This window comes from Stegastes partitus, unplaced genomic scaffold, assembly GCF_000690725.1.
Source record: "Stegastes partitus isolate 25-593 unplaced genomic scaffold, Stegastes_partitus-1.0.2 Scaffold120, whole genome shotgun sequence".
NCBI classification, from domain to species: domain Eukaryota; kingdom Metazoa; phylum Chordata; class Actinopteri; family Pomacentridae; genus Stegastes; species Stegastes partitus.
The window spans coordinates 754,437-766,364 of NW_007577851.1; the positions used below are offsets into that span (position 1 = coordinate 754,437).

The 11,928-nt window shown below is 47.9% G+C and overlaps 3 protein-coding genes across 3 annotated transcripts in view; all 3 read right to left on the reverse strand.

Annotated features, from left to right (window-relative positions):
• acaa1 (acetyl-CoA acyltransferase 1) overlaps window positions 1-330 on the reverse strand; it is a 12,816-nt gene extending 12,486 nt beyond the window's left edge. The window contains exon 1 of the mRNA XM_008278339.1: window positions 102-330. Within this exon, the coding sequence (XP_008276561.1) occupies window positions 102-287 (186 nt within the window). The 5' untranslated portion in view covers window positions 288-330. The remainder of the gene's footprint in view (window positions 1-101) is intronic.
• Window positions 331-1,648: 1,318 nt separating this feature from the next.
• Window positions 1,649-6,979, reverse strand: btbd3a (BTB (POZ) domain containing 3a). Its single transcript, XM_008278343.1, has 5 exons — window positions 6,791-6,979; window positions 6,238-6,482; window positions 5,493-5,583; window positions 4,720-4,838; window positions 1,649-4,156 (listed from the first exon to the last, which is right to left on the reverse strand). Exons 2-5 carry the CDS (start codon window positions 6,396-6,398, stop codon window positions 3,124-3,126), a joined length of 1,404 nt encoding a protein of 467 aa, XP_008276565.1. The 5' UTR covers window positions 6,399-6,482; window positions 6,791-6,979; the 3' UTR covers window positions 1,649-3,123.
• Window positions 6,980-7,469: 490 nt separating this feature from the next.
• The window catches only part of LOC103354799 (striatin-like), a 38,586-nt gene continuing 34,127 nt past the window's right edge, over window positions 7,470-11,928 (reverse strand). Inside the window, exon 20 of the mRNA XM_008278345.1 lies at window positions 7,470-11,722. Within this exon, the coding sequence (XP_008276567.1) occupies window positions 11,553-11,722 (170 nt within the window). The 3' untranslated portion in view covers window positions 7,470-11,552. The remainder of the gene's footprint in view (window positions 11,723-11,928) is intronic.

The window sequence follows — 11,928 nt, forward strand, 5'->3', positions numbered from 1 at the left end:
TTTCGGTTAAACTCGGTACAGTTCGTGTGTTTGTTGTTTTCTGAACTTTGGCTCAGTCGGCAGGTTTCGGTTAAACTCGGTACAGTTCGTGTGTTCGGTACCTTCAGAGCGCCTCTCTTCGCTCTTCCGATCGCGGTCCTCCGTCCGTGAACCACCACCACGTCCTCGGGAGAGTCGCGGCCGCCCGCCGCTGCTGCCGAGCCACACGCTGCTCTCCGTAAGTCCCGGCTGAGCTCAGCGGAGCCGCCGGGGCACAAGTGTCCAGAAATGAGCTTTAATCGGTGCATGACGGCGGCGGAGCTGCGCGGCTGTCGGGGGTGTTCCAGTGGAGTTTGTACTCTGAACCGAGGAGGGACTTCCGGGTTTTTAACAGCAGGACGGGAGGAGCGGAGGGACACTTTTATGCGCAGACTGAGCTGTACCAATGTTTTAGTGTTTAGAGAACACAGAGAACATTTATCACGTAACAAAGCTGATTCACGATTAAAAATATTCTCCTTAATTAAAAGTCTAAAGGAGAAATCATGCAAAAATATATTTTCTCTATTAACAAAGTTTTTTTTAATTTACTCGAATTTGTGACTTTTTATTTTTTATCAAATATTTCTTCACTTTTAGCTTCTTTGATTTTGACTTCTGAACTCAGATCTGAGTCTGATGGAATTTAGCTAATTTAACTTGACATAAACATAAAAAGTCACAGATACGAGTTAAAAGTGAAAAAAGTTGTAAAGCTGAGAGAACAGTCAGTTGTGTTTGTCAAACTAGAATTAAGCCAAAACCATAATTAAAACTCTACTCATCATGTTTTCTTATTATAGTTATAAGTTTAACTCATAATCACTTATTTTGACGTTTTTTAAACCAACGCTGCCAAATAAAACTTCTGAGTAACAAATTATTTATAAAGCTTACAAAAAAGTTCAAATCTTTAATCTAAGAAAACAAAACTCTTCACTTCGTCCACATGTTCAGAAAATAAGAACTAAATCCTGACTCGTCCCACTTTGAGCTTTAATCTGACAAATCCCTCAAAATATTCTGTGAACTGACTAAACAATAGATTTTAAATCGAATTTGGACCCAACTGTTAAATTTGACTTTTGAATCTCAAACTTTTTTCTTTTTTAAGTTAAAATTATTTCAAACTTCAGACTTTTTCCTTCACAGTTTGACTTTTGAATCTCAGAATCTCCTCGTTTAGATTCAAGAACAAGCGAATGTGTCGGAACCGTTTTTCACGTGTTCAGCAGCAAACAGAGGAGGAACATCTGGACTGTGATTGAATCTTTTATTTCCAAACCTGTCAGCACAGCAACACACTGATAAGGCCACCGACTCACTGCACATTCTGGAGACAAAAATAGAGGATTTCTCAGGATAGAGTCACATAGAAAACAGCTTGTCCTCCGTTCTCACAAAGATCAGACAAAGAAGCAGATTTACACCAAACCAGACGCAGGACACGCGTGAAACATGAGAAATACACGGAGGACACGGTCAGGAGGTAACAGGTGAACGTGTCCGTTAATGAGCACCAGAGGAAGGCGACGGTATAAAAACAGGAGGCTGACAAAATACAAAACGTCATACGAACCGTCAGCAGGCTTCAGAGTTAAGGTCTGTTTTAGAGCTTCATTCGTTTTTGAAGTCCTTCAGCAGGAGCAGGAATGTTTCAGAGCGACGATCTGCACAGGAAACACGTTCTACAGCCTCCCAGGTCCTCCTCCTACAAAATAAGAGCTTTCTTTAATAAGGCCACAAACTGAGATGCTGCAACTGAGCAGTTTATCTCCACGGAAACCTCCCACGAGAACCCTGGACTCACTGGACCCACTGGACCCACTGGACTCACTGGACTCACTGGTAGTTTACGGTGCTGATGGAGGACCGTGACTGATTGTTTTTTAAGGATAACATGAAACGAATGTGTAATATCTTCTACGGTTAGCTCCTGATTAGGTGTGAAATGATTCAATCTCATTCATCAGAAGTCTTTTCATCAGATATTTTCTGTTTTTAAATATTAAATTTGACTCTTTATGTGGTGATTAAAAAAAACAAACATTAATATTAACCCAGAACTACAGAGCGTTATTATTTAATCAAGATAAAATGTCAGATTATCATGATGTGTCATCTTTCTCGTTATTTTAACTAGATTCTAACCAGACTTTAATCTGATGACGTGACGTGTTTGTGCAGGTTTATTCTGCTCCGGTTTTTCCTTCAGGCCGGTTAAACGAAGCAGAAGTCAGGCGGTGCAGGTCTGTGTTCGTTTGAGGCTTTTCTTTTGAATGGACGCTGCAGCGACTTCCTGACGCCGCCCCGGCTGTGAGAACACTGCTGCTCCATCAGCTTATAATACATGAACGGCTGAACATCTGGAAATAAATCCAACGTGGAGCTGAAACAACGTCGACAGAACACAGATGATTGTCTTCGGTCACACCTCGACCGTCTGGACGTCTCTTCAATCAGCAGATGATTAAACAGATTCTGAACACGGCTGCTTCCTTTCACACACTGAGGCGAATATTAACCTTCTGAACCCCAAAGACAAGTTATCTTTAAAATAAATCATTTATCAAAGCTGGAGACCTGCTGGTCCTTCAACCACCTTCAGGAAACATCAACATCTCTGAGCTTGAAATCCAACATTCAATCACAACCACTTTGACGTTGACTCACATCCTGCTGACAGCAGACGTCTCTGAGTTCTGTCTCCTCCTTCATGTGGTTCTGGTCCCTCAGAGCTGCAGGACTTTGTGCTGAAACATGAACCTGAGTGAAGGAACCTGAGACAGAATCAAAGCCCCAAAACCTGCTGGTTGGAGTTCAGAAGGCTAAAGAGAAATCAGGTGATTTTGTAAATGTGTGGATTAATCCGCTGCTGAAAGTAGTCCCCAACAAACACACGCTCTCCTCAGAAATTAGGATTTGTAACTTTGACAAAGTGGAGACGCCCGTGAGACACGTGGAACCGGCCTGCTGCCTGTGGGACCTGTGAGGCTGCAGGGTCTGTGTGCTCTGATCTTGGAGGCTCTGCGGTGGGTCCAGGAGGATCCAGGACTCTGCAGCTTCAGGTCAAGTCTGGAGTCCGGCGGTGAGGCGGCGTCCGGCTCAGGCGTAGAAGACGAGCTCGGGGATCTGGCCTCCCTGCACCCCGGTGCCGTTGGTGCTGTCCGAGGAGCACTGGAACTGGAAGGTGACCTTCCCACACTGCACCTCGGTCATGCCCTCCTGGCCGAAGTAGCTGAGCTCGTTGCCGTCCAGCACCACGCTGGCGGTGTAGAAGGTGTCGGGCTCGATCTGCACCGGGTACTCGAACCAGACGGGGAAGGTGCTGCTGGAGCCGTCCGAGAAGTACTTGATGATGCGCTGCGCCATGGGCACGCCCTGGCGCTTCAGCTCGATCTTGGCGCTGTACTCGGCCGAGCCGCAGCTGGAGCCGTACAGGCCGAAGCCGGCGATGAAGACGCGCTTGTCCACGGCGAACTGGATGCTGTCGCAGCGGCCGCGGTAGCGCCACTGGTTGCTCCTGTAGGCGCACGACTGGAAGCGGTGGCAGCGCTGCGGCGACAGGCCCTTCCGCGGCTTGGTGCAGAACAGCAGCTCGGGCTTGTTGGCGGCGGTGTACCACAGGAAGATGTCGTTGGTCTCGGTGAGCGTGAGCACGCCGGACTGCGCCGCTCCGTTGGCGAAGTCCTCCAGTGCCATGGTGGGGACGCGGATCAGGTAGATGGCCTTCCCCAGCGCCAGCCGCTTGTTCTCGATGCTCGGCGGCAGCTCCCGCCTCTGGCACTCGGCCTCGGCCCAGCTCAGCGCCGCCTCGAACACCACCATCTCCTTGGCGTTGAGCGTCTCCCGCCGCAGGATGCTCTCCAGCGTCTGCGCGTCGATGTCGCAGAAGCCCTCGGAGCGCAGCGCCAGCTCGGCCTGCGCGTCAATCACCTCCCAGCAGCGCTGCGTCAGGTCGGGCTCCTCGAACAGGCAGCTCTGCGACAGCAGCACGCACGCGTTCTTGGCGCTCAGGCTCGTCTCCAGGAAGTTGACGCAGGCGCGCGCCAGGTGAGGCACGATGTACTTCTTGGCGGCGTAGAGTGTGGCGAGCACCGTGTCCGCGCACAGGTCGATCTCATCGCAGTAGATGTACCTGCAGAGGGCCCGGTTCAGTTCAGACATCAGAGGAGGCACAGAGGGAAAAAAAAGGTGTTCCACATTAAATAGAGACAAGAGAAGGTTCACAGAGCAGGTTAAAGCTGAAACATAACGATTTAAGTTAAAATCAAAGCCTGAGAGGGATTTCTTTGACGACCAGTTCTACTGGTACAGAACAGTGAAGCTTCAGGTCGTGGTATGATGGACCAGACATGGCTGAGCATCACCACACCTCAGTTCTAACCGTCTGAGGCCACAATTCGTCCAGATTTTTTCCATCTTTGCTTTGTGACACCTGGATGGATGTAAATCTGATCTGGTGTCAGCTTCAACCAGAACTCTGACGTGTTTTTCACCATGAAATAGTTCTTAATTATCAGAAAATGCAGAAAATCTGTTTAGAATCACACAGAAATTCGTCCAAAATGACTCGAATGTTATGCAAGATGACTCGATTTGTCTAAATGACTCATACATGATCCGAAACTGACAGAAAATTTGCTCAGAATGAGTTTTAGTTTCAGGCCGACTGTCTGCCGAGCGGCTCTTCACACCTACTTCAACATGGCCAGGAAGGACGGCGGCTCCACGTCGGGGATCCGGATCTCGTCCTGGTCCTCGGCCAGTTCTCCGTAGAACATGGCGTGGAACACGGAGCTGCCGACGGCCAGAACGTACTGCGGAGACAAGGTTAATGTTCAGACATGGACCTGACTAACAAACATACAAGCAGCCGGATCGTTCCATCTCAGATCATCTAAGGTTTGTGCTCGTCCACCTCTGATTGGATGAATGTTGTTCACTCATTAAATAAAGACATTTATAGATATTTTAGCTCGATACATCGAACCATTAGTGAGTTTTTGAAGTGATAATTACAAACATGACCTGTCGCTGCAAAACCAGGATGTACAGAATGGGTTCTGAAAACATGAATGACATTAAATCAGCTGTTCTCAGAGATATTTGGAGAATCATTCCTGTTTTTGTGCTTCAACTTGTCAGATCTGCTCAGTCAGTTCTAAAAGTTCAACTCAGACAACTTTCTCTTCATGTGTGTGACCAACAGGACAACCACATTCCTGCTTTAAAAGTCCGGATTCTGGTTCTGAGGCTCCTCTCTAGCCACATTCATGTAGTTTGCCAACCTCAGGTGGAGGTCTTCTATCTGCTCCAGAGCTCAGAGAGGACAAACCTGGACATGAGGTCGGCTTCTAGACGTTAAGCACAAGTTTGTGAACTCAGACGGGTTCACGTGCTGTCCGGGACTGTAAAGCTGCTCGACACATGAAGAGGTCTGCATGAGCGAGAGCAGCGTGTGCTGGGGTTACCTTGTGTCCTGGGACTCGCTGCGTCCCACCGGGTGGTCCGACCACAAAGTGAACATCTGCCATCATCTCATTGTTGAACATGACTGAATTCCTACAAAGACACAACATTCAGCAGTCTGAAACCTCAACAAGGTTTTCTAATGCAAGTTTAAAATATGTAGATATGTCGACATGTTCACAGTGAAGACACGACACCCGTCAAAGCTTTCACATTTGTGATCTTCTGGTTCAGAACAAATGTGCAGCTGTGAACCTGTACTCCACCTGCACCACTTCACCTCTATTTGCACTCGTTGGTGTGGTTCACTACGTCACTGTTGTGGTTTTGTGTCATTTCACGACACTTTGAAGTTGTTCTACGTCGTACTGTGTCTCTTTAAAGCTGCATTACATCATTTTATAGCTGTTCAGTGGAATTCTGCTGTGATTTGTACGGTTTCATGTAGCTTTGAAGTTCTTCTACGTCACTTTAGTGACATTATCGGGCTCCCATTTGTAGTTGTTGTGCATTATGTTGTGTTTCTTTATAGATCTTTTACATCTTTCACGTTTCTTTTTCGTTGTTTTGTGTCGTTGGGTAGTCGTCTTACGTTATTTTGCAGCTCTTTGTCTTAGTTTTGCGTCTTTTTACTTTTGTTTTTAAGTTACGTTGTGTGTGTCTGCAGTGGTTTAGTGTCATTGTGTGGCTGTTCTCTGGGCTGTGGGGCAGCTGGACCGGACAACGGGGAGTGTGTGTGTGGCTCGCCTCTCTCGGATGGTCGGGTACAGGCCCTGCCAGTTGCAGCAGCCGTGCGCGGCCGCCGCAGTGTTGTTGTTGGTCAGGTTCTGCTGCTGGTACTGCTGGATGGACGTGGTGCTGCTAGCTGACGGAACCAGCTTCTTAGTGGGAAACAGCTCCGCAGCCATTATCTTCCTGTCAGACCGCAGGCCGGGTCATGGCAGCACCGGGGACCCGGACTGAGCCGCTGCTCCTGGAGGTCTGGCCGGAGTCTGCCGAGAGACGTTTCACGTTCAGTGACAGCAGCAACCGGACTCCGTTCAAAACATGGAGGATTTGAGCTGTGCTGAGCTAACGTTAGCCCAGCTAGCCACCACAGTTTCACCGGTGACTTTACTAAACATCACATCGACTCAACTTCATCGGACTGAAACACCGGACCGGTGAGAGTCGAACCACCGGAGTCTGGAATAACAAGTTAACCGCTGGGAGGCAACTCCCGGAGACACCATTTTACTGCTAACCTTAGCATGTCTACGCTAGTTAGTTAGTTAGTTAGTTAGTTAGTTAGCTTACTAACCAAGAGGCGCGCTGCTTCTTCTGAGCTGCTGTCGCCGGTATCGCTCGGTAGCAACCGGAGGTTCCGCTCAGTGTAGCGTCAACCGGAGGGTTTTATCATCGTGTCTCCCTCCGAACCGAGCGGGATTCGGCCGTCCGGCAGCCCAGCGGCGCAGCTTTGTTTACCAGGACTGAGGACCGCAGCCCTGCCAGCCAATCAGAGGAGAGCAGCCCTCAGACGTCAGAGGCGTCGCGACTTGACTTCTTCTTCGTTGACTTTAATGACGGTCGACAAACCTGTTTGGAAGCACGTCAGCGCCCCCTGCTGACCCGGTGACCACGGCGCACCCAGCGGCAGGACGGAGACAAACATTCCCGCACCGACATTTCATTAATTAGACATTTAATTTTCTTCATTGTAGTTGTTTATTTAGATGTGCTTGATGCTTGTCACTCTGTAGGCATCTCGTATGGTGTTATGTCATTTTATTTTATGACACTGCACTATTTATAGCTATTTTGCATGAAAACAGTTTTTTTGTGCCACTTCTTTTTCAACACACACACACACACACACACACACACACACACACACTGAAGAACTGAATCAAACACACAGTCAGGAACGCTGGAAGCTGTAGACGCGCTGTGTGGACAAACCAAGCGCTCCTCTCAGGGTTTTAATGCAACAAAGACACACATCAGTTCAACATATTCTTTATTGTTGTTACTGCCACCGTCCCATCGTGAGGAAAAGAAGGAAAACAACATGTGTATGTACAGCAGCTTCTGTCCTGCTTCAGGGTTTCACTATAAACATGAAATCATTTACAGGCCGACTGGACCTGAAGCTCCCAGTCTGAAGTTCAGCTCTGCTTTGGCCACCGACCAGCTGCCTGAGCCACCGCTGGCCAGTGGGACTGAGAGTCATGTCCAACCCTTGACAGGAGTCGGGTTTGTTCATGAATCCTGCTTCAGCTCAACATTGTTTCAGCAGAAGACACCGACTCCTGCTGGAAGCAAAACCCACCTTAAATATCTGAACCTTATGTGGCTGCAAAGCGCCAACATGAGCTCAGTGGACCTCGTGTTTCTCTCTGAGAACCAGACTCCAGTCCAGATATCACAGATTAGAGCCACGGCCTCATTACAGTCTGTGATCATACCAGACGATGAACACCAGCGGGATCTCATTCACCTGCCAAAGGTCGGTTTAGGTGAGCGCTGCAGTTCTGCTTTGGATTAGTTCTGTTGAATCTGTCGTCAGCGCGAGGTTTGATCAGAAGGTTCAGAGACTGAGCAGGTGACCGTCTCACCTGTGCAGCACCTGTGGCGCGACAGCATCAGGGCCAGTGAGACGTGATGCAGGAGTCTGACGGATCAGAACATCCGATTCTGCAGCAGAGACTCTCGCAAAGGAAACAGACGAAGCATCGAGTCGGCCCAAATGTTCTGAGCAACATCTCAAAGAGGCCAGAACCGACCAGGAGGAGACGCCTGGTGTTGGTTTGTTTTATCTTCTTCTCGCCGTCTCTGCATCAGTTTATCATTTTTTGTCACATTATTTTCACGTTGTGTTTGCTTTGCGTCACTTTACAGCGTTTGTGGCTGCTTTGTGTGTTTTTTATGTCCTCACCTGTCGTCCCTGTTGGCGCTTTGTGGTTCTTCTGCATCGCTGTGGGTTTGTTTTGTGTCCTTATTTGTCTTTTTTTAACATAAATGTAGAATTTGTCACTTTGTTTTGGGCCCATTTGTATTTGCTTTGTATAACTCTGCAGTTGTTTTGCTTGTTTTGTGCTTTTGTGAGAGTTTTAACTGGATCCTGTTGTCATTCTTTATCCCACTGTTGACATCTTGAGCTTATTTTGCACCACGCTGTAGTTCCTTTCTGTCACTGTGTGATTTTTAGCGTCGCTGCGTGAGCATCTGGCATCATGTCGTGATGTGAAATCACAGGACTGTACAACAGCATCACGTGTAATCGAGGTTTCGAAACCTTAACAGAAGACTTATCTCGTCAGATTAAACTTCACAGAGTCAGAAACACTGGAAGTTGTTCTACTGTGGCCTTCAGAGGAGTCCGAGAACATCTGAGGCAGCCGTCAGACGTCGACAGAAACCTGAGAGCTCTGCAGCCGAACCAACCGTCGCTCTGCACCGCCTGCTGTCCAGATTTGTCTTCCTGCAACTTCTTCTTCCACTAAACGATCCAGAGATGAAGTTTCTCCGTTGAGATTTGGAGATTCACTGCAGATGGAGCTGAGATGTTTGTGGAGCGCTGAAGTGCTGCAGGAGCGCTGGGAGCAGAGCATCGCTGCCCACACTCAGGAGGAGACGGTCAACGCTGTTTCAGCCACAGTCTCTGAGCGTTTTAATCAACCCTCGCATACTTCCATATACATCCATTTAAAGACCGTATCGTGGTTCTACAAACATTTACACGGATCAAATTTTCACAGAAGAGCCGACACGCAAATCTGAAAAAGCTGCCTCAGTGTGAACGAGCGGACAGATCGTCTGGTTGTCCTTCATTTAAAACCTCAGACTTATAAACACCTTTGATCGTGATGAGTCCTTTAAAGGAACAGTTCACCGTGTCTGACCAAACCAACCAGACTCCATTCACATTCTGCATCATTTTACAGGAAAGCTGAATTGAACAGCAGCCGCTAACTCGTCGTGCGTTTGCTTATCAAAGTTTGATCTTTGTCCAGAAGTCTGTGAATGACTCACCGACAGACGTCCACTCTGCGGCTCAGCCTTCCCCCAATACTCCCTTTACACCAGGTTAATAAATAGATCTGCTTTAATACTTAAAAACTGTACACGCTTCTATTTCCCCTTTTTACAGATTGGATTTAAAACTTCTCAAAGTCACGACACACGAACACACGTGTTTGAGATGACAGTTTGGTAAAAAGCAAAGAAGAAGTGCTGAGAGGTGAAGTCGTGTGCGACACGTGGACTTCTCAAAACACCAGCAGAAACCCCTAAAAAGGAACAAACGACACTTTTCAAGTAAAACGGAGAATAAAAAAAATATCTATCGTCTGTCACCAAACACAGAGAGTCATTTAAAAAACTAGTAATCGCTCCAAATCATAGTAATTACACAAAATACAGTATTTTCAGGCATTCAGCATATAAAGCATGTACAAATCTGAGGGGCGGCCCGGAGCAGGTCGGGGACCAGAACCGGCGAGTTACTTCACAACACGTGGAGCTAATTAGCATTAGCGACGGCGCCAGGCTCGGCCGAATCTCTGCGCTTTCATTTGGCCTCTTAATAAATACGAGATGAGAGCTAAAAGAAGAAGCGTCGCCGCAGCTCGTCTGCAGCAGGTTTCACGTGGAGCCGAAGCTGCAGAATATTTTACACCCGTGTGAGGAAAAGAAACACCTGCAGTCGCTTTCAGGCTGGACAGAAGCGAGGACCTGCTTCAGCGCGTCTCCTGACTTCAGCTGTAGAGATTCAAAGAACCAGAATAGAACCAGAACAAAACCGCGTTTCTCAGCACAAAAGCCTTCAAGAGTTCTGGTCCGAAATGACTCAAAAAACGTCCAAAATGACAACTTTTTTTGGGGTCAAATTTTGAGTAATTCTGGACAAACTTTGGGTCATTTTAAAGAATGTTTTATTGTTCTGGAGAAATCCGCAGTCCTTTGGGACAAACCTTTGAAATCTGATTTATTATTTTGAACATATTTCAGTTCCTTTAAACAATGTTTGACCATTTAGGACAACATCGGAGTCATTCGGACTCATTACAAACATCATCACCTGGACGAGTGGTGTCCTTATGGACCGAACAGAACACGTTGTTTTGGACGAGGCGTGCTTACTTCAGACATGTTTGGGTCATTTGGGACAAAGTTAGAGTCATCTTGGGTCAGGTTTTGTAACGACGGACAAACTCTCAGCCATCACGGTCAGAGTTTTGTTATTTGGACGCACTTTGAATCATTTCAGTCATATTTTGTTTTTGACGAATCGATGGTCGTTTCAGACGAGGCCTGATTATTGTTTAGTTATTGTGGACAACTTTTGAACAGAGTTTTACCGTTTTGGATAAATTTAGGATCACTCTGGACGAGTTCTAGTGACTTTGGACCAATCTGTCTGAGACAACGCTGTGATTCATCATCACATGGAACCAACCTGATGGACGTGTTGGCGATCGGGTCAGACGGACGCAGAACTCTCACGTAGGTCGAGAAACGTTTGTTCCAGGAGGAGAACTTCTGTTTTTCCTTTCAGTCGGACTGAAAAACGAATAAATTAATGTGAAAGTTTTTTTCTGAAGGCTGCAGTTCTGATAAACGCTGTTCTGTCCCGGTGGTTCTGAATCTTTCTAACGGAGCAGGAAGTCAGCAGAGACACAGCACAGCGGACTGAAGTCATACTCTAGAGCTGAAGTTAAACTCTTCAGGTGTTCCTGATGCCACCTGGTTTACTGGATGAACCTGTGCTGTGAGTCCGGGAGCGTTCAGGAGCTCACAGTCCAACTCTGGCGCCGCCTGGTTCTGCTGCTGCTCCCACAGCTTCTGATCCTTTAGTCGTGAAGGAAAAAGGCACATTTTGATCGAATCCCTCGAGGCAGACGGCTGCAGAGTCTGTGGTTACAGAAGAGACGCGTTAAAGACGAACAACAGATTCCAGCGAAAGCACTGAGCGCTGCTTCAGAGGTGCGTTTGTTTCGAGGACCGGGCCAGCCCGAGTCCAGGGGGAGGGGCTGAGCAGAGACCCGGCCGGCCCGTCAGGACGTCTCCTCGCCGCTCTCGGGTCATACGAAGACCTTGGCGAGCGCGTCGGCGCCGGCGCTGCCGATGTAGCACTTGGTGGGGTGGAACGCCACGTCGTGGATGGACTCCTCGAACTTCTTGCGGTGGGCGGTGAACTCCTGGATGCAGGTTTTGGTTTCCATGTTCCATAGCCGGATGGAGCAGTCGTGACCTGAGAGGACGAGAGCGCCGACATTTAACAACTTGCACCATCAGGATCTTCAGGTTCTGAGCCGATTTGGGCGGTTTTTAGCTCATTCTGGACACCTGTGCTCAGAATGGTCCAGCTGTTGACAAACACAATCTGTAGCTGCAGGAAAGCCGTAAGCAGTTAAATATCTGCAGTGTGAGGAGACAACACTGGTTCCAGTGCTGGAG

What these genes read in the sequence shown, in the direction of transcription:
- btbd3a (XM_008278343.1), bottom strand. Translation starts at nt 6,398, where the DNA reads ATGGCTGCGGAGCTGTTTCCCACTAAGAAGCTGGTTCCGTCAGCTAGC. An exon ending in TACCCGACCATCCGAGAGAG is followed by an intron (nt 5,584 to 6,237) that starts GCGAGCCACACA and finishes GTGTCTTTGTAG; the next exon opens with GAATTCAGTCATGTTCAACA. An exon ending in AGCGAGTCCCAGGACACAAG is followed by an intron (nt 4,839 to 5,492) that starts GTAACCCCAGCA and finishes TTGTCTCCGCAG; the next exon opens with TACGTTCTGGCCGTCGGCAG.